Below are 19,003 nucleotides of genomic sequence, written 5' to 3' on the forward strand. Positions count from 1 at the left end.
GTGATTTCTGCGGGGGTGGGGATGCAGGGTGAAAGGGGGTCCCAAAGCATGGAGAACTCTCCCCTATAGCCTCTCACTGGCACCGTCTCTCCCGTCCCAGTGCCAGCCCTAGTCCAGTCCTGTCCTCAGCTCTCTGATTGGAAACTGGGTCCTGTCCAGGCATTGTCTGCCTTCCACGGCCAGCTGCCCATTGAGGTCTGGCGTGTGTGGGCTGGGCGCTCGTGCAGGGCAGGAGGGGAGGAGTGGGCAGAGCCCTGAAGCCCCTGAAGGCCTGGCTCTTCCCATGCTCAGACCTCCCCACCCCTCGGTCCAGATGAGCACCCTGAGACAGAGTGGAGGCATCAGGATGCCATGGGGCAATCTTGTGGGAGCAGTGGTGACACTGGGCACCCAAAGAACTGGGAGCAGTGGGCAGGCACAATGCCCTCTGGGTGGGAAGGCTCCCGGAGCCTTCCGGTGGTGGTGGTGATGGGAACGGAACGCCCACTCTTCCTCACTTTGCGAAGTGTCAAGGCCGTGGGCTTTCCACGCCTTACCACGCCCCAGTCTAGTCTGGGGGCCCTGATGGAGGTGGGGGAGGGGGGCTTTGTCTGGCTGTCTCCAACAAGATGGAGTCTAAAGGAAAGCCCCCTGGGAGGGGCACCCTAGGCCCCCTCCTTCCCAGACCTTGTTCAGTTTCCCTTTTATGAGGGGCCTGGACTCAATCTGCAGCAGCTGCCTTATTTACATTTCTCACTCCCACCCCATAACGCACCTTGCTGCCCTGTCGACCTCAGCAGGATCCTGCAGCAAAGTCGCCCCGGCAGCAGCCTGGCCCCGCCCTGGCTGGCCCACCCAGCACCTGTGGGGCTTCTCTTTGTCTCTGGCTGTTCAGGGCCAGCAAGTCTGTGCCCACGATGCTCTGAGTGCAGCCGGGGGCACAGAGGGCACGGGGTCTCATTCTCTTTCCCTCGACCCCAGGGCTGTGATCAGCAGTCCACTGATCCTCTCCGACCTGCAAAGGGCTGGCCAGGTGTTGGGGGGAGGTGGGGGGACACCTGCCCGGGGCAGGAAGGGAGAAACTCTTCTGTAGTCATCTCTGAGAGGCTGCCCCGGCATCCTGGAATCTGGGTCACCTACAAACCAGGGAATCTAGAGATCTGTCTCAGACCCCGCCTAGACGCGGACCCACACCCCCACCCCCATCACACAGAGATGGATGACGTCCACCTTGCCTGCCCTGGTGACCAGTCCCAGATTGGCACTCTCCCATAACAGACCCTCTCAAAGAGAAACATCCAAATCAAAACCGGGGAGAGGTGGCACCGTGTGGCGGACCCCCACGCAGCACAAAGAACACAGTGTCTCCCACCCTGCACCTCTGTGTGCCCTGTCCTCTGCCCACCTCACTTTGCCAGGATGTCCCTTCAAGTCCCAGGTAAGTCCATGCAGCCCTCCCAGCTCAGCTGTCTGAGGCCTGAGAACAGGGCATCAGTGTCACAGCCTCCTGCCCTCTCAGGGGCAGAATCTCAGGTACACCCCATCCTCCCTCCTCAGCCGCAGCCCCAGCCCCTCCCGGGACAGGCCCCGCAGGGTCCTCTCCAAAGCGGCTGACTCCCCACGGAGGGCCAAGGCCCCTCCCAGCTGTTCCATTCGTCCTCACTCGATCTTTGTCTGCGGAACCGGCCCCAGGCAGCGTGCTGCCTCCCCAGCTGGACCAAGAGCACAGAACCAGTGGGCTAGGGTGGATGCGGGGAAATTTCCCCCATCCAACATGCCCGCAAGAGACAGCAGCCCGTGGGGAAGCGAAGAGGAAACAGACGCTCCAGCCTGGGCCAGGGCTGGGTGTGAAATACCGGATTTCCTTGCTTATTCGATTTTCTGATCATTAAGGGCTCCCAAGAGGGACCCGAAATTACCACCCAAACAAAGCCACCTCCAGCCGCCCGCGGGGCCGCCAATCCCTGCAGGGATCCAGCCAGCACGCGGCGCCCTCCAGCCTGGCCCGCCCGACCTCCGCGGGCGCGGGCCTTGAGTCGAGCAGCGTCTCAGGACCCCCGGACCCCCGCCCCACGCGAGACAAAGCCGAGCCCTCCGCGCACGCGCCCCGCCGCCCGTCCTACCTGATGGCCACCTTGACGCAGCAGTCCCCCTGGCCAGCCATGGTGCTCCGGCGCCGGGTCCCGCGTCGTTCAGGGGCGGGGGTCCGGGGGCCAATGCCCCGGGCGGCGGCTGCGGCTGCGGGAGGCCGGGACGCGGGCGTTGCGGGCAGAGGCTGCGGCGGCTGGAGGTGACATGCTCGCGGGCGGCCGGCGGAGGGCTCACCCGCGATCGGGGGAAGCCCCCCGGGCCCGGGCCCGCGCGCCCCCTCGCGCCATCGGGCAGCGGCGCGGAGCCAGCTGACAGCCCGCGGCGCGACCGGCTCCCTACAGCGCGGCACCCGCGCGCGCACCTCCGGCCCCGCCGCGCCTCCCGCCGCAGCGCGAACAAAGGGGGCGGGGGCCGGCCCGGCTCAGGCCCCGCCCCGTCAGCCCTCGAGCCCGCCCCGCCCAGGCTCCACCAATTGAAGGCCGGAGCCGGTAACAGGGGCGGGGCGGGGGCCTTTAAAGGGACCCCTCGGCGCGTCCACGCGGTCGTTGCGGGGCCGGCGGAACGGCCTCTGTGGGCTGGGGGACGCGAGCCAGGGAGCTGACCGCGCCGGAGCCTCGGCCCCCAGGCCGCAGGCTCAGCCTCGGTGGGACCCCCATTCATAAATGCGGAAGACGGTACACAGAGAAGGGAACTACCAAGGTCACGCAGGAGTTAGTGGCTCCGCGTGCGTAAGAGCCCAGGTCTCCCGGCCCAGCGCTGCTCTGCACAGCGTCCCACAGCGACTGGCGGTTTGTATTCTGAACGTGCGGGGAATGCCTCCCTTCTGCGTTGAGTCCAGGGAATTTGCCAACCTTTATTGAGGGGGATTCTTACCAAGTGTCTAGCTAGAACTCCCTCCACCCACACCCTGCAGCATTTTAAAGTTCATCTTTGGGTTGGTTCCTGGCCAGGCTCCTAGCCCAGATGGCCCCTCCTTCCTGCAGGACCACAGAGGCTCCAGTGACCTTTATGACCCACAGATGACCCCCTCCCCGGGCCTGGCTTACACTCAACTTGTTGTGGCCGTGGGGGCAGAGGGTCAGTGTGGGAGGCCTGAGCTGCCCCAGGGAGGCAGGGAACAAAGGAGGCACTCAGCTCTGGGCACCTGGGTAGAGGCTGGGGGGCAGGTGGACGGGGAAGGGGGCGGGGAGGGCAGCTGCCTTCGGAAGGGTATAAAGGACAATCAGATCCTGGTGACTTGAAACGGGCAGTGATGGAGGAGACCAGTAACGCGGGACGTCTCAGTTGGCCTTTCCTCTGAGCCCAGCCCCTCCCCCTGCCCCCAGCTCCCAACATTGGGGTCATTCATGGGGCGCCTCACCAGCTGCCATCCCCTCCCTCACTTCTACCAGCTCCCTCCTCCGGAAGGAGCCCAAGAAGAGGACCCAGCTGCAGCTCCAGATGTGGAAGGACTTCTCTCGGGGCGGGGGGAAGGGAGTCTGACTCCAGGCTTCTTGCGTCACCCTCAGATGATGAAACCATGTCAGAGATTTGGGCAAGATGTGGGCTCGGGCCTGAGGATACGTCTTTGGTGCCATCCTCATCCCTTTCCCTCCCCCATGCCACAGATAACTGCTCCATCCATAGCCCAGATTCCAGTTTGTGGTCAAACCAAAACCAAAGACAATTTCAAGGGCAAATTTCAGGGGCAAATCATCACCACTCCATCCCCTCCCCTCCATTTTGCTGGAAAACAGCAGCATGGCCATCAGTGCTCCAGGGTGGAGGAGGGGCGGGGGCTGGGGCAGGTCCTGGGGGCACCCTGCACCCTTCGCTGGCATCTAAACCTGGAGGAAGTTCTCTCTAGGCAGGTCACCCCTCCAGGGGCCGGAGTCCAACAGCGTGTTGAGGAGTCAGGCCCTGGACATTCTCTTCCATTTTCCAACCAAAATCAGGTAGGGAGGAGCTAGCGTGTGTGGGCCCTCTGCATGAACAAGGTGCTTTACGGGCACATTCTCACTTCATTCTCCTGACCTTGTGAGCTAGGCTTTATTCTTTTTCAGTTCTGCTGTTGGGTAAACGGAGTCTTGCCCAACACATGAGCAGCAGAGCCAGGACTTGAACTCATGCCTCTGGTTCCAGACTCCCCATGCAGCCTCCAAGCAGCTGCCCAGGGAAAGGGAGCTGGGCTGGCCCGGACTTGTGCTCCAGACTTAGTCCTCCCGGATGATAAAGTTGCACTTCGCAGAACTGCTCCTCTGGGCTTCTCTGGGCCCAACTCTGGCTTCCTGCCTCCAGGAGATCCCCTCTGACTTCCGAGAGTAGGTGACCCTTCTGACTCATAGCGTTACTGCTGGGAAGTGGCGCCAGAGCCCTGCCCCCCCACCCCCCCTCCAGGTCGCAGGATATCGAGCCAGGAGGAGCAGGGAGGCACATGGGCTGGAAACTTGGGCCTCCTAGAGGTCAGGGTCTCAGGGCAGCTCCCCCCGGGACACCAGGGAGCAGCCAGGCAGCTGGGTGTCTAGACCCTGCCTCCTTGGCGCTGCTGGGGGAGGAGGTCAGGCGGGGACCCTGTGGTAGTAAAGAGGCTTAAACTGCAGCCTGGGAAGACTTAATCAGAGGGTCAGAGAAGGCCTAGGAGGGCACCCGCCCTCTCTGGGGTATGTCCAGCCTCAGCCCAGCCCTGCTTCCCCCTCAGATGTGTTCCCACCTCCCTCCACCCATTTCCTCCCTGCTGCTTTTCCTCTTTCTATCCCTCCTTTCCAAACCCCAGCGTTTCTCCACATCGGCTGCCTGTATGCATATCCCTTTTCCCGCGCACACACACACACGCACACACACAGACAGACACACACACACAGACACACGCTCATACACACGCGATACTCCATGTTTGGCCCTGAGCCCCTTCTTGGACTGGAGTCTGAGCCACATGTCTTCTCCTGAGCTGAGCCCCACCCCACTAGCCCAGGCATCTTGGGCCTCCATCTTCTCTCCTGATGGGAGCGGTGGGCATCTGAGCAGATGGGAACCTGCGGGCTGCAGGGGCCCCTCTCCGCAGCAGGAAGCACCCACGCCACAGTGGTGAAAATCCTCAGCTGGGGGGGGGGTGTGGAGTGGGCAGCCATCTGGCCCAGATCTCTCAGGCTCAGCCTAGCTCTCAACAGCAACCCTGCAGTAAGGAATCAGAACACTTAAGAGAAACCCTTAGGCTCTAGAAACGTGCCCAGGGGTGGCCTGAACTTGAGTCCCGTCCCGTGGTTCTTTGAAATTAGCAGCAGGCTCTGGCATTGGGAGGAACTGTCTAAGAGCTGACATGAGTTCTAGGGGTGGGGAGGGCAAAGTCCTGGGCCCCCAGCCCCAGCCCCCAGCCCTGCCCAGCAGCTGTGCCTGGTTCCTGGGAGAACAGGCACTGGTCCTCCCTGCTGGCAGACGGCCCAGCCCACCTGGAGACAGAGCCCGGTCCTGGCCACCAGCAGGAGCTCAGCACCCCAGAGAAGGCCTGCTGGCGCCAGGCACTGAGACCTTAGCTCAGTGGGGGCTCAGCCTGACTTCCTCTGTTACAGTAGGAGACAGACTTAGCCATAGAGGAAACCAGAATTTGTTATAAATAGCAAAAAAAGAGAGAGAACTGCTGTGGATTACAAATACTCTGTCAGTCTTTGAAAACAAAACAAAACAAGCTATTTTTGGTTTCAAATGTCAGTGAGGGTTTAATGTGCCACAGAACCTCAGGCACGGGGTCTCCGTCCATGCTGCTTCTCGGTGCTTTCTCACACAGTGTCAGGGCCACGGCGGGAGCAGCGGCCACGGGAGCCCTCAGATCATCTAGTTTGACAGCTTCATTTTCAGGTGCGGAAACTGAGGCCCAGAGAAGTGGGGGAACTTGTCCAAAGCTGCACAAAAAGCCGGTGAGCAGGCACAGACAGTCCCATAGAGGGCAGTTCCCACGACAGCGCGGTAGGACCCAAAGGCTGAACATCGGAGCCAGGGCTGTGTGTGTGTCAGGTTTGCATGCAAGTGAAGTCTGTGCAAAGTGACAGAAGACAGCCTGGAAGCCAAAGTGTGGTGACCCGAGTCACGGAGATCTGGGTTCAGATTCCGGCTCTGCCACTCAAAGCCATGGGAGGACTCCCACCCCTGGAATGAAGTCAGTCACACCCACCTGTTCTCAGGGCTGCGATGAGGTGGGAACAGGGGAAGCTGTCCCGAGCACCCAGCACCCAGCTCACAAGATGGAAACGCATTTCCTTCATTTCCTGTGGCTTCTCCACCCCTTCTTCTGAGCCCCCACCTCTGACTGGGCAGAGGGCAGATTTGTCATCAAGACCTTAGGGGACAGGAAGGCTGAGAAGAGTGTGAGTGAGACCGGGGCCAGGGGTGTGGCGATGAAGTCTCCTGCCTCAGCGTCGTGGTTGATGGGGGGCGGGGGGGAGTGTCTCCAGCCTCCGCTGGCTGCGGGGAAAGTGTTTGCCAAGGCAGGAGGGCCCCGGCGGGCTGGACCCCTGCAGAGCGCGGCCCCCCCCCCCGCACGCAGCCACGCTGATCTGTTTGGTGGTGTCTCTGAGCCGTGTCTCACTCAGCCCAGAGCTGCCCTGTGCCAAGGTTGTTTCAACCCTCACAATGGCCTATGAGGCAAATACCGTTATTGTCTTCATTTTGCAGAAGAGGAAATGGGCTCAGAGGTCCCTTGGCTGGCGTGGTGGTCATTAGTGCTTCCACCAAGTATTTCCCGACCCTCTGCCTCTGGCACAAGGCTGGCCGGTGTGTCCTCACTCCCATGTTAGGTGTGGCCCTGTGACTCTGGTTGACCAGTGAAACATGGGCAGGACCCATGTGTGTCACTCGGAGGCGGACGCTCCCCGCAGCCCGGCCCCTCCCTCAAGTTCACGTTGTCTGTGGACTGTGTGTGAGAAATAAACTTTGTGCTAAGCCACCAAGGTCGTGAGCTTGTATGTCACCTTGGCGTAGCCCACTCTCCCCGAGCTGATGCTCGAGTGCGGCGCAGAGCCAGAGTTCCGGTCTGTAAAGATGCCGAAGGGCCCAGGGCCTGCCAGCACTCCCGGAAGCCTCTCTGGGCTTTTGGTCTCAGGGCTGCTTGGAGCCCTGTGGGCAGGTGGAAGCAGGCGACGGCTCCACCTGCCTCCACCCCCCATGATGTCTGCGGACTGCTGGGCCCTGGGGACACGTCCCCCTTCTGGCCGGCTGTGCTGAGCCGTCCCTTGGGGCCTTCAGGAATCACCAAGAAGCACTTAGAAAACCCCGAGGGCCTTCAGGGCCACTGCCCGTTGCCTGCCGATGAGACGGGAGGGTGTCAGGACACACCTATGCCAACCCTAACTCGACCTGGCCCCGGGCACTCAGCTAGTCCTCTGTGAAACAGGGCTACTACCAAGGATCCAGTGACTGCCGAGACCCCAGACAAAGCCAGTTTGGTACTGCATCCGTCTTCCCAGAGCCACGTGCAGAAAACAACAGCTGCCGTGTCCGAGCGTGGTGCCGGTGCTGTGCTGAGTGCTTCAGGCCAGGGTGTCATGAACCTCCAGGAGGCAGGGAGTTACCATCCCCTTTAACCGCAGGTCCTACCACAAGTGGCTGAGCGGGGTTTGAACCCGAGCAAGCGGTTTCCTGCCTCCTCCTGTGTCGGGTCACAGTAAAGGAAAAGTGTGGATGGGCCTTGGCAGCTGCTGAGCTGGGACCGTGAGCCGAGGGCCCTCAGAAGCCACCTACTGCACAGGGCTACATGATGGCTGGACGTGGATGGTCGGAGCAGCGTTTCATGGCCCTGAACTGGAAACGGTCCAAATGTCCATCAGCAGATGAAGGAATAAACTCTGGCGTATCACACAGTGGACACTACTCAGCATAGAAGGGGCAGGACCAGGGGTGCACAATACGGTGTGGATGAGCCGCAGAGTAACTGTGCCGAGGGGAGGACGCCGGACCTGGAGCACACGCTGTGAGTCCACTGACAGGAAAGTCCACAAAACACAAACTGAGCTACCTAGCTGTGATGTCAGAGCGCGTGCCGCTGGGGGCCTGGTGGGGGGAGGGGCTGTGAACAGAGTTGAGGGCAGAGGAGGGGTGACCAGTGAGCACTGGGAAATCGTGGGGGAGACAGAACCGTTATCTGGATGGTGCTGACAGCTCCACGGGTGTATGCATCTTTGAAAAACAACCCAGTTGTGTGCTTTGACTACGTGCCATGTATTATAAGCTAATTATCACTCAACAAACTGAAAAAAGGTCACTTGCTCCAACTTCTTTGCTCAAATGGAGGTGTGGAGCATCTGGTGACTTATCCTAGGCCACTAGGACAATCACCTGGAGTCCTGGCCACCTGAAGGGCAGCTGAGCCCTCTGCCCTGCCCGATGTGGCCTGGTACTCACTTAGGGTCCCCCTCCCCCAGAAGGGGGGCAGTGGTGGAGAATTAGCAACACAGAGAGGGGCATACAGAAGGAGTGGGGGACACCAGCCAGGAGCCATACTGGGGGAGCCAGAGAAGAGGTGAAGCCACAGGCCAGGGGACCGGGAGAGGAAGCACAGTGTGAAGGAGACCGTCCTGACCTGCGCAGGCTGGGAGGTCGCCTGCTGGCCATGAGGAGCCTCCCGTCCCTGTGCCCCTCCCTCTCGTTAAGTTAACACAGAACCCCACCTGCCAGGAGCTATCGATTTCCAGCCCCCGAGGATGCAGCATTTCCTTGGATTTTGATAGATACTCGCTTCAGCTGCAGAGCAAGCTGTCAGCAGAGGCACACTTAACACTTCCAAAACAGGAGGCGCTGGAGACTGGGGGAGGGAGGGGGTGGGGGCTCACACAGGATTAACCTCTCAAGTGCCGGCTAGCCGCAAATGCAACCAGACTGAGGATTTTGTGGACAGTCTTGAATGCCAGCCTCCCAGGCAGTGTGTGTGCTGAGTCTCCAGGGAAGATTTTAGGGAAACTTCAAAGGCCCTTTGACCGTGACAGCCTGCATCAGCACGAGCTGAAATTGTCTCTTGAAAAATTAATCTGTGTCCTCGTATTCCTGACCCTTGTATGAGATGACAGTGGAGAGCTTTTGCCTTGAGGGGAATCAGGGACTAGGGAGAGTGTGGAGAAGCATGAGAGCATGGTCTTCCTGTTTGACTTCAGAGCTGGGTTGGAGGGTCCAGAGAGAAGGTGGGCGCTGTGGAGAAGTTCGAAGTCACCACCCGAATTAGCAAGAACAGGATGGGAAGGAGGCCCAGGTCTGTCTCCCACCCCCTATTCCAGACCCATGAGCGTCCCTTGGGCTGGCAGAGGAGAGAGGAGATAGGGGGCTTGGTCTGGGAGGCAGGAAGACCAGGCATGGGGGGCCCTGGAAAGAGAAGAGAGGCCTTCAGGAGAGACAGCCTCAGCGTGGCTGGTGCTGGGGCGGCAGACTCTCCTCATGGTCGCTGCAGGGGACCTCCGCCTCCCCTCTCAGAGGAAGCCCTGCGGTGATGACACTCAGCTGTGGCCTGTACTCGACCCCAAAACAACCCTGACCGGACGCCCACCTTATGAGCCCCTCTCTGGACCAATGTGTCCGATCAGGGCAATCAGGACACGTATAAACGGCCCCCAGAGAAGAGGTGGGGGTCCTGCTCCCCAGAGGGGCAGGTATGGGACTTGGGTGGCACTGGACAGTGGGGAAACCCACCTTCATTCCAGTAGTTAAATTTATAAAATTGCCCATCTGTAGACAAAGGGGATAGAGCATCGGAAACTTCAAATGATTCGACCTGATGCCTGTTGTTAGGCGGTTTGCCTGGTGCATCTCTTGTGTTTGCCCTCCCCCTCTCCTTACCCCTCCCCCTTCTCTCCCTCCCTCCCTCCCTCCCTTTTTTCCTTGCTGGGGATACAAAGTTGCCCTTAAGAAGCTCACCAGATGCTTGGAAAAAACAAACTGTAGATCCTAGTTATGGTACAGTGGGATAAATGCTACAGTAAAAGTTATTGTTGCTAAGAGTTTTCAACTGAAAAAAAAAGCACACAGCATGAGAGCTGAGTTCCGCATTCACTGGGGGCTTACTGAGAACTGTAGCCCGGGAGTCAGGCTGCCAGTAGCTCTGAGGAACTGCTTGGAAGAGGTGCGGGGAGGTCGGTGTCTGTGTGATTTTGGAGAAAGGACGCCTTCAATCAAGCACACATCTTTGTAGAAGGTTGCTGCTGGTCACAAGGAGCAGGTGTTGCAGTTAATTTTTTTTGTGCTTTTCTAGATATGAGGAGATGCAAGAATTTGGGCTCATAAAATCTGAAAATAACTGACTGTCTGAAGGCCTGTTCTGCCAGTCTTCCCAGGGCCCAGAGTGCCCCATTCCTGATCTCCGTCCTGAACCCCTTTTGGGGTGCATCGGAAGTCAATGACTAGTGACTTTGTTCTTGTGGAGCCAGGTGGCAAGTGACATTCTTAAGTAGGCAGAGTTCACTGGGGCCATCAGAGAAGACTTGCTTGAGGAGCAAGCGGGCCGAGACGATGGGGCAGAGGGGTGCTGGGTGCAGAGAGGCACTGAGGCATGGGCTCGGGGCATGGGCTGTGGTTGGGGGAGTGTGGTTGGGCAGGGGCTTGGGAGGCTGTGGGAAGGGTCTTGGGCCAGATCAGTAGGGGATGTGGTGGCGGCTGGGGTGAAGGGATCATCATCCGATCCTCACCGTAAAACTCGGAGTCAGCAGCTCAAGAGTCAGGTCCGGGCCCCGCTAGATGCCTGGCCTCACTGCTTCTCGACCGAGGGCCGTGGGTGATGGACTCAGCTCTCTTGGAATGATCTCAAGAGCAAACCCATTTCATGAACGGTGTTGAGAGACGAAACACTCGATGAACCGGGCTTCATGGATGTTAGCTGTTACAGCTCTGCAGGTGTGGATGCCAGCGGCAGAGACGTTTTAAAGAACCCGTGACCAGAGTGGGCAGGGAGATCCCTCGGTGTGCGGGCGCAGCTCACTGGCTCCCTCCTGGAGCCCGGCTCCTCCCATGGACTCAATGGCCCCAGGCCTCCGCGGCGCTGTCCTCCTCTGGGTCATGGCTTCCTTCTTTACCACCACTGAGTCTCCGCTTCGGATCATTTTATTTAAACAAACAGCCCTACCTCCGTCCCCCTCCTCTGAAACCTTCAGACCCCAGCATCTGACCCATCCTGGTGCTTTCAATTCCTGTTCAACTCCAGAGTTATTTTGTGCTGTGTATTTATGGCAAATCTCTTTTAAATGCTTGTTCCCTGGCTTTCTAAACTGGATTTTAAGTTCCATGTAGAGGATGGTTGCGCGGCTCTGGAGAAAAGCAGCGATGGGATTAGAAAGCCTGGGACAAATCCAGCTCAGCCCCTCCCACTGTGAGACCTCACCCTTTGGTCCCCTCGTCAGTGAAATGTCAGCAGGACCCTTGGTGGGGTGGGGGCAGGGGTCCCCTGGCACCCTACGCTGTCAGGCCCAAGGCAGGAGGAACGCACTACTGGAATCAGATGCCAGAAAAATGGGGATGGGGGTCATGGTTAGCTCTGGGCTGACAGTGCCCTCCCCAGTGGCCTGAGGCCGGAGCTGTGGCTGGAAGCTGCAGGGCCTAGGAGGGGCCTAGGCCCCTGGGAGTTCAGCCTCCTCCGATCTTAATGTCCAGCTCTCCCAGTAGCCAGCGTCTGACAGAACCAAAACAGTAGTTTCTCCTCGAGGCCCGGGTGCTCAGTGGCCGCATTCACACCTTCCAGTAGCCAAGGGATAGGAGCTGTTCCCCTTTATACGGAGGGAGGAGCAGAAGCTTGAAAGGGTATGTGCCTGTCTGATACCAGAGCATGGAGGCAGGTGGGGGGACTCCAAGGCCAGACACCCTGTAGAGGACAGCCACACCCTTCCTTCCAGAATCACTGGGGCCATCCAGAGCAGGGCCTGGAGCCGCACCGGGGCCAGAGCTGGGGATACCTCCCTGCTCTGAAGATGAGCTGGGACTGGGCCCAGCCTCCTTGGTCCTCCAGAGAGCCTCTGTCTGAGCTCTGCACCTCCCAGACGGGTGGGAGGGCTTCCCTCGTCCCCATGCTCAGCATGCGGCTTCGTGCCCCCCTCCCACCGGCTGCACCCCCTCCCTCTGGCAGATCCCCCACCTGGCAGCTGGGCCCCAAGTCTGCAGGGATCTGCAGGGAGAGGATAGGGAGGCAGCAGACACCACCCTGGCCAGTGGCCCCTGGCGACAGGGCCTGTCAGCTCCTACAGGTATGCTGTCTCTGTCCATTGCCCGCATGACAGGAGGGACTTGCCTGCAACCCTCTGAGGAGAAACCCCACCGACTACTCACAGGGAAGCTGGGGAAAGGCAAGCTTGTGTGCATTCTGATAAATTAGAACATCTGTACATTGCAGAGGACGCTGCCTGAACTTTCCCAAAGGGTGAGAGCTGGTGGACAGGACGGCTCCTCAGAGCCCGTGTGCACACAGACACCTGTCAGCCGGGCTGGGAGGCCCAGCACAGACGACGCAGGATGCAGCCATCAGGGCCCTGGGGCTGGTCTCTGCGTTGCCTGAGCCAAATCCATCTTGACCCTCCTGCCAGCTGTGGGGCCTCAAGCAAGTCCCTTGTCCTCTCTGTGTCAGAATGCAAAATGAGGATGACACCTGCTTCTCCTTCAGGGGACTAAATAATTAACGTACGCAGGACACGAGGGCCAGGGCCCGCCCTCTGGCTGGTCTGTGCATGTTACGTACTAATGGAAGGTGCTCCGGTCCCACCCGTAAATGGAAATTTCCCTTTGCAGACTTTTTACAGTGCCCAGAGCCCGTTCACATTACGGACCACGTTATTCAGTTTTTTGCCGTCCTGTGAGGCGTGTAATTTTATCTCCCTTTGGAGGGGAGTCAGTGGAGCAGGAGACATTAGCTTCCGGATCTACAGGGCACCACAGGGGTACATCACCCTGCCTGGTGCGACTCCAAGTCTGGGGCAGCCAAGGAGCCCTCCTGGGGGTGCTGCGAGGTGCACGGGGGCACAGAGGGCGAGCGGATGGGGGCAGGCGAGGACAGAGCCTCTGCCCAGTGAAGGGCACGTCACCCGGGGCCGGGCTGCCCTCACTGGCTGTGTGATGCAGGCATGCCACGTGCCCTGTCTGCACCTCCAATGCCCACCTTTAGTGTGGACTCCAAACCCACCTTGCGGGGCCGTGGGAGACACAGCGCATACTGTGTATGAAGGTGCTTTGTAAACAGAACGTGCCGGGACCCCCATGGAGGACAGTGTCTGCGGGGCGCTTGGTGGACAGCAGCTCCTGCTCCTTCACTCGTGTACTTGGCGTGGAGAGCAGGCCTGGGCACTGCAGGCCTGGGTGCCCCGGGCCGTGAGCAGAGCCCAGGGGAGGCCCTGGGGCCGTGCGGGCGGCGCACTCGGGGCAGAGCGGCTGGAGAGCTGCCCGCAGGACCCCGGCCGGCGGAGGAGGCCGCGGACTTCCAGGAGAGCCCACGCTCTCCGCACTGGGCCTCCCTCTGCTCCTGCAGGGACCGGTCCAGACGGCCCCTCCGCGGGAATGGGCGAGGGGAGAGTGTGTGTCAAAGGGCCCCAGAAAGGAGACAAGCAGAGGGCGGGTGCCCTGCCACAGGCCCGAGACTTTAATGTCCTGCTGGCACTGCCCAGGCCTGTTTGAATAACACCAGAAACTGCACCCAGTCGCACCCCTTGCTGGTGAGGAGAAGGGCTGTCAGCCTCCCTCCCGACCTTGGAGGTGGTTCCTGACCACCCCCACCGGTCTGCTGCCTGGCTGCTGAGACAGGGAGGCTGCAGCGGCGCGGCGGGCCGAGCCCTCCCTGGCCCCACCCTCGGCCAGGCTCGCTCTAAGCCCACGCTGGCCACGCGGCCTTCACAGCCTGCGGGGAATAAGGGTGTCCTGGGAGCCCTGAAGCTGGTCGAGGCTGCCCAGGGAGGACCCGAGGCCCAAGCACCCCGGGGCGCTGGCCACGCCCTCTGGGGCCTCGCGCCCCTTCAGAAGCTCTGCTGCTGCCGCCTCCACCTCCTCTGGTTCCATCTGGCAGGCCTCGGCCAGGGCCTGGCCTGTTGTCTTGACAAAGTTAGCGTCAGTTGCCAGGGTGTCCAGGCCCCCTCGAACCAGAGCCTGCCGGGAGGAGCGGAGGCCGGTGGGGTCTTCCCGGAGGGCCCTCCCCCTCCCCACCCAGGCCATCACAGGGCCACCTCGGAATGGCAGCTGGTGCCATCGTGGCCCCCACTCACCTCTCGGATCAGCAAGGCTGTGGCTGGAGCTGGGCCCCTGGGGATGCGGTCCTCAGTCCTATTGCCAGGGGGTGCCTCCTTGGGCAGGGACTCTCGTGTGGGGCTCCCTTCCTCAGCCACGGGAGACTCCACCCACGCCTGGTCCAAATACATGAAAGCAAAGACCCCACGGGGTTGCTAGACCCCCCTGGGATCTGGGAAGCCTCAGCTCCTCAGAGGGAGCCCCTGGCAAGACCTCCAGGAAGGGGAGGAACCAGAAGAGTCCCGTCCGTCCTGCAATTGCCAGCAAACTACCCCCTCCCTTCCTCTGTGTGGAGTTTGCTCCCAGCCTCTGTCCCGTTACCTGGCAAGGGGTGGGAGGTGCCTGCGCTCCGGGCACAGCTCTCTGGGTCCGAGGTCCCTGCAGCCTTTCCACACGGGATTTGCTGTGGGGGCCTGTGTCAGGGTGGGGTGAGGCCAAGAGGGGCTGCTGACTCCTGCCAGGGGGTCCTGGATCAAGACAGCTCCACCTGGCCAGTCAGCCCCACCCTGAGATCCTCGGGCCCTGGACGGTGGACTTGAGCTGAGGCCAACCAACCCCAGGCCGGGCAGGACCCCCCACTGCCCTCCACCCACCAAGCACCTTGCCCTGGTCTCTGTCCTTGTGGGCTGGGGAGGGCCCGAGTCTGGCCAACTGCGGCCAAGCTGGTCTCCTGTGTGAGTGTGTGTTTGAGAGCGTGTGTGTGTGTGTGTGTGTGTGTTGGGGAGCAGGACAAGCAAGCACCCCCAGCTCCTGTGAACCCCAGCGTCCTCAGGGATCTGCTGACACACAGCCAGTCTAGGACCTGCTGGGAGACTGATTGCCAGGTCATCAGCTGAAGGTCAGAGCTGAGGTGTCTGTGTGTCTGGCTATCCTTCGGGCCAGGAGGGGTATGTGTAAGCTCTGTGGAGGGCCCAGGGAGGCTCCTTCACAGTGCACATCCCCCTCACTTCACTCAGCCACCCATGACACCCTTCTCCTCTGCTGGGCCACAGGCTCCCAGCCAGGTTCCCCAAATGTACAGAGGAGCAGGGCTCCCCAGGCCTCTCTGGAAGATGGTCAGTCCCTCGGGAGCAGATGAGAGACTGACCCAGGGTCCCCCAGTGCTGGCCGAAGGCTCCTCCCCTGGCGGCAGGTGTCTCTGTCTCTCCCGGGAACTCCCCCTTGTAGTGGACGCTGAAATGGAAGCACGGCCGATGAGCCAGGGAGGCTGCTGGCTCTCCTGCCGCCCCTGCCCCTCTGTGAGCCCAACACCCTTTCCCCAGGGTCTAACCCATCGTTCTGGTCGTGGGGCATCCCAGCCACAGAGTTCGTGGTTCTGGAAGCCCCCTCGATGTCCCTAACTAGTTTGGTTCCAGGCCTTTCTGGCCTGTGGCGGTCAAGGCCCTCTGCATTCTCAGGACCTACTCTCTGAGATTTTGATCACAGTCGGATCACATGACAGCCCACCCCCCCAAAAAGACTGTCTGATGCTTCTGCACGTCCGGCACCCAGCACCCCGTGGCGCCCCGCAGGGCTTGCGGGCTGCGCGCGGGGGTCTCTGGCAGGAGGGGGCGCAGGCAGCGCTGACCTGGGAAGGAGCTTCTCACCTGGCCTCTGCCCTGTCCTGCCCGGTCCTGGGGGCAGGGCTCAGCCTTCCCAGGCCAGAGAACCCCAGTCACCAAGCCTCCCGCCTGGAGCAGAGCTCTGCTCGGAGCCCAGCCCACAGGACCCTCTCCCCTCACCCCACTGGTTTTCGTGGCAGTCTACAGCCCAGGGTTGGTGAGATGGGGAACCACCTAGAACCCAAACCCAATGGCCAAACCTTAATAGTTTAGGTTTTTCTACAATGTGCCGCCTCCGAAGTCCCTCTCCTAACCTGTGTGTTCAGTTCCCAGACCTGTCGCAGACAATAGAACAACCGCTGGCACCGAGGCCAATGCCGACCCGAGGCTGCCCCCTGCTGGCCAGAGGAGTCTCTGCAGCCCAGGCCGGCCCCTCCTATCAAGGCTCAGGCTGGGTCCCAAAGGGCGCAAAGGCACACCGTCCACACTTCGGGGTCCCCCAAAAGCCTGAACCGCCAACTGCGTCTGCCTAGCCCCACCCCAGTGCCCCCACATCCCGGGCTGACAGTTACTGCCATTACCTGGAGAACGCCCAGCAGTTGCCATGGTTGCTGCTGCCACCCGTGGCGTTGGCGTTGGCATTGTTGGTGTTGGCTCGAGCCAGGGGGTTGGTGCTTGGATGCGGAGGGAAGTCCTCCAAGAAGACAGGCGATTCCAGCTCCTCCATCTCCATTTCAGTGAACTGGAGGGGCCTCTGGGTGGCCATGACGTGCGGCAGGGAGTTGGTCCTTTCCAGGAAGTTGTCCACCTGGCCGAACAGGCCTCCGGTCCTCTGTGGGCCAGGAGGACGGGGGTACTGAGAGCAGAGACAGGGAAGTGCGGGGGGCTGCCACCGTGGACAGTGGGAGTGAGGCCAGAGGACAATGGACCGGGCTGTGAGGCCGGGGAAGAGACCACCCCCTCGGAGAGTCCTCAGCCTGATGGTGCAGACAGGGCACGTGGAGAGAACTGCATGGGGGAGACGGGCATCCGGACGGGAAACTCGGGCGGTGAGCGAGCCGGGAACCGGGCGCCTGGAGGACTGGCTGTAGTCCCACCTCCAGAACTAACTCCTAAAACGTTGTTGGACATGTCAGGTCATCTCTCTGGGCCACCGTTTCCTCATGAATTCCAAGGAATTTAACGAGGTGGTCATTAAGGACCCTCCAGCTCGCTGGTGTCAGAAGGAACCTGAGATAGAGCTGAGGACTAAGCGGGAAGCAGTGGGGCATCTGATCAGGGAAGGTTTCTGAGGGGTGACTGTTGACTGGGGTTTGTGGGGAGGGGAGGGGGGAGGGGTGGCAGAGGAAGCGGGTGGGGCCACTGACTCCGAGTCCTGAGAGACGTTGGAGGTGGGGGTCCTCAGCCTCCACGCTGTGCGGCTGGGCTCCCGGCCTCCTCTCTGCTGCAGGTGCCCTTTGGAGACCACGGCCTGGCTCACCCGGAATATCCCTTCCTCCATCGCGGCCTCCGCCATGGCTCTCTCCAGCTCCTCCTCAGCCATCAGGTCCCCTGAGATGGTGCGGCGGATCTCAGGGGCTGCCTCTTCCTCAATGGTCCGCAGCCCGGCCTGGGGATAGAGCTGGGACTCAGTGACCCCTCCCCAACTCGAGCCAGGACTGGAGGCCACACTGCTTCCCACGGCCTCCCTCGTTTCTGATCCTGGCAACCAGGGCCTCCCAAAGGCCCAGGTCCAGCCCCACGCCTTCCTGCTCATTCAGTGTCCCAGGGCTCCGCAAGGCCACCACGTCCTGCTCTGTCTGGGATAGTCCAAACCCTGACGTTCCCCAAGGTGTCTTCTCTCAGCCTCACGGCGGTTCCACACCCGCCCAGGCCTCCAGGTCAGAAACCCCTTTCACTCAGCACAGTCTTCTCGGCAGACGACCTCTTTTGCTCGCCCTTGCCATTAGTACCATTTTTTGAGCTGATCAAAGTTCTTATCACCAGCAACAGGACCAGTCAAGACTGGCGTCACTTGCTGGTCTGCAGTGAGAACACAGCACCCTCCTGGGACTTTCCTGTCCAAGATGCATGTCCTCAGTCTGTCAGGAGGACACATCACACAAACCCAGATGGAGGGACATCCTGGCCGGTGACCTTCCAAAGTGTCAAGGTCGTGTCAAGGAAGAACTGGGCAACCGTTCCAGGTGGAAGAGACTAAAGAGATACGGCCCCTAAATGCAATGTGTGATTACGGATCCGATCCTTCTGCTGTAAAGGACGTTTTTGGGACAACGGGTGAAACCTGCGTGGAGCCTGAGGATTCCACAGCCGTAACGCATGAATTTCCTGGTTTTGGTGGCTGCCTCGTGGTTACGCAGGAGGATTACGGAGGAGAATGGCCTTGTCTGCAGGAAATACACACTGAAGTGTCCTGGGTTGATGGAACACTGGGAATTACTTTCAAATGGCTCAGGGAAAGAAAGGTTTCTGTATTATACAGGCAACTTTTAAAATGGTGAGATTGTTTCAAAGTAAAAATTAAAATGTATTTTTGAACACGCAGCCCAAATGCATATGTATATTTTGGATGTATCACTCATGGACATTATAAATACCTAACATAAAAAACTGAAATAAAGAGCAGGTAAGCTAACGCAAAGTTGTGAATGTCTTCGCGTACCCGGTGCTCATTTCAGGCACCGCCCCTCCCCCAGGAAACGTGCTTCCTCTGGCGACCACGGCCCTCATCCCACGCAAACCTCACCCCAGTGTTCAAGGGAGGGGACCGTTGTTTTCGATCATATCATCCGGAGACAGAAAAGCCCCTGGTTCTTCCCTTGAGGTTGAAGTGTTTTCCATGGTGGACCACCCAGAGCTGTCATCTCATTCCGCACTTGTCCCGGCCCCTCCTGCCCACTGTGCCTCCACCCTCAGCCCCAAAGGACGCGGAGAGGGAGCTGGAGGCCCGGCTCAGCGCGCACATCCGTGGGGCCCAGGTCGGGCTCACCTGGATCTGCACAGCGTCCTTCTTGGGCCGATACCCGTAATACTCCTCCTGGCGCTTCATGAACTTTCGGAAGTGCTCCTGGATGAGAAACGTGGCGTAGAACTTCCCCACCGTCACCTCATCATCTGCAGAGGAGCGGAGTCAATGGGGGCTGGTGGGCATCTGACGCTGGGGTCAGCGTGGGGGCCACGTGTCACCAGGC

General features: G+C 60.3%; 2 protein-coding genes and 1 long non-coding RNA gene across 5 annotated transcripts in view; 1 reads left to right on the top strand and 2 right to left on the bottom strand.

The window, feature by feature from the left end:
* The window catches only part of KIF21B (kinesin family member 21B), a 40,853-nt gene extending 38,423 nt beyond the window's left edge, over positions 1 to 2,430 (bottom strand). The window contains 1 exon segment of the mRNA XM_072948812.1: positions 2,103 to 2,430. Within this exon segment, the coding sequence (XP_072804913.1) occupies positions 2,103 to 2,143 (41 nt within the window). The 5' untranslated portion in view covers positions 2,144 to 2,430.
* Positions 2,431 to 2,631: 201 nt separating this feature from the next.
* On the top strand, positions 2,632 to 6,985 carry LOC140688818 (uncharacterized). 3 transcript variants are annotated; one of them, XR_012063661.1, is made up of 3 exons: positions 2,632 to 2,858; positions 4,113 to 4,370; positions 5,902 to 6,985. It is a non-coding gene; the product is annotated as an uncharacterized lncRNA (long non-coding RNA). The 3 variants fall into 3 exon arrangements; XR_012063663.1 differs by lacking the exon at positions 2,632 to 2,858 and adding an exon at positions 3,921 to 4,004; XR_012063662.1 differs by lacking the exon at positions 4,113 to 4,370.
* A 6,896-nt stretch (positions 6,986 to 13,881) lies between these two features.
* CACNA1S (calcium voltage-gated channel subunit alpha1 S) overlaps positions 13,882 to 19,003 on the bottom strand; it is a 58,878-nt gene continuing 53,756 nt past the window's right edge. Inside the window, exons 38-44 of the mRNA XM_072948263.1 lie at positions 18,802 to 18,926; positions 17,293 to 17,421; positions 16,394 to 16,644; positions 15,359 to 15,444; positions 14,593 to 14,684; positions 14,250 to 14,387; positions 13,882 to 14,133 (exon numbers count right to left, since the gene is read on the bottom strand). Coding sequence (XP_072804364.1) covers positions 13,882 to 14,133; positions 14,250 to 14,387; positions 14,593 to 14,684; positions 15,359 to 15,444; positions 16,394 to 16,644; positions 17,293 to 17,421; positions 18,802 to 18,926 — 1,073 coding nt within the window. The remainder of the gene's footprint in view (positions 14,134 to 14,249; positions 14,388 to 14,592; positions 14,685 to 15,358; positions 15,445 to 16,393; positions 16,645 to 17,292; positions 17,422 to 18,801; positions 18,927 to 19,003) is intronic.

The sequence above is a fragment of the Vicugna pacos genome, chromosome 23 (assembly GCF_048564905.1).
Source record: "Vicugna pacos chromosome 23, VicPac4, whole genome shotgun sequence".
In the NCBI taxonomy this organism is placed as follows: Eukaryota; Metazoa; Chordata; class Mammalia; order Artiodactyla; family Camelidae; genus Vicugna; species Vicugna pacos.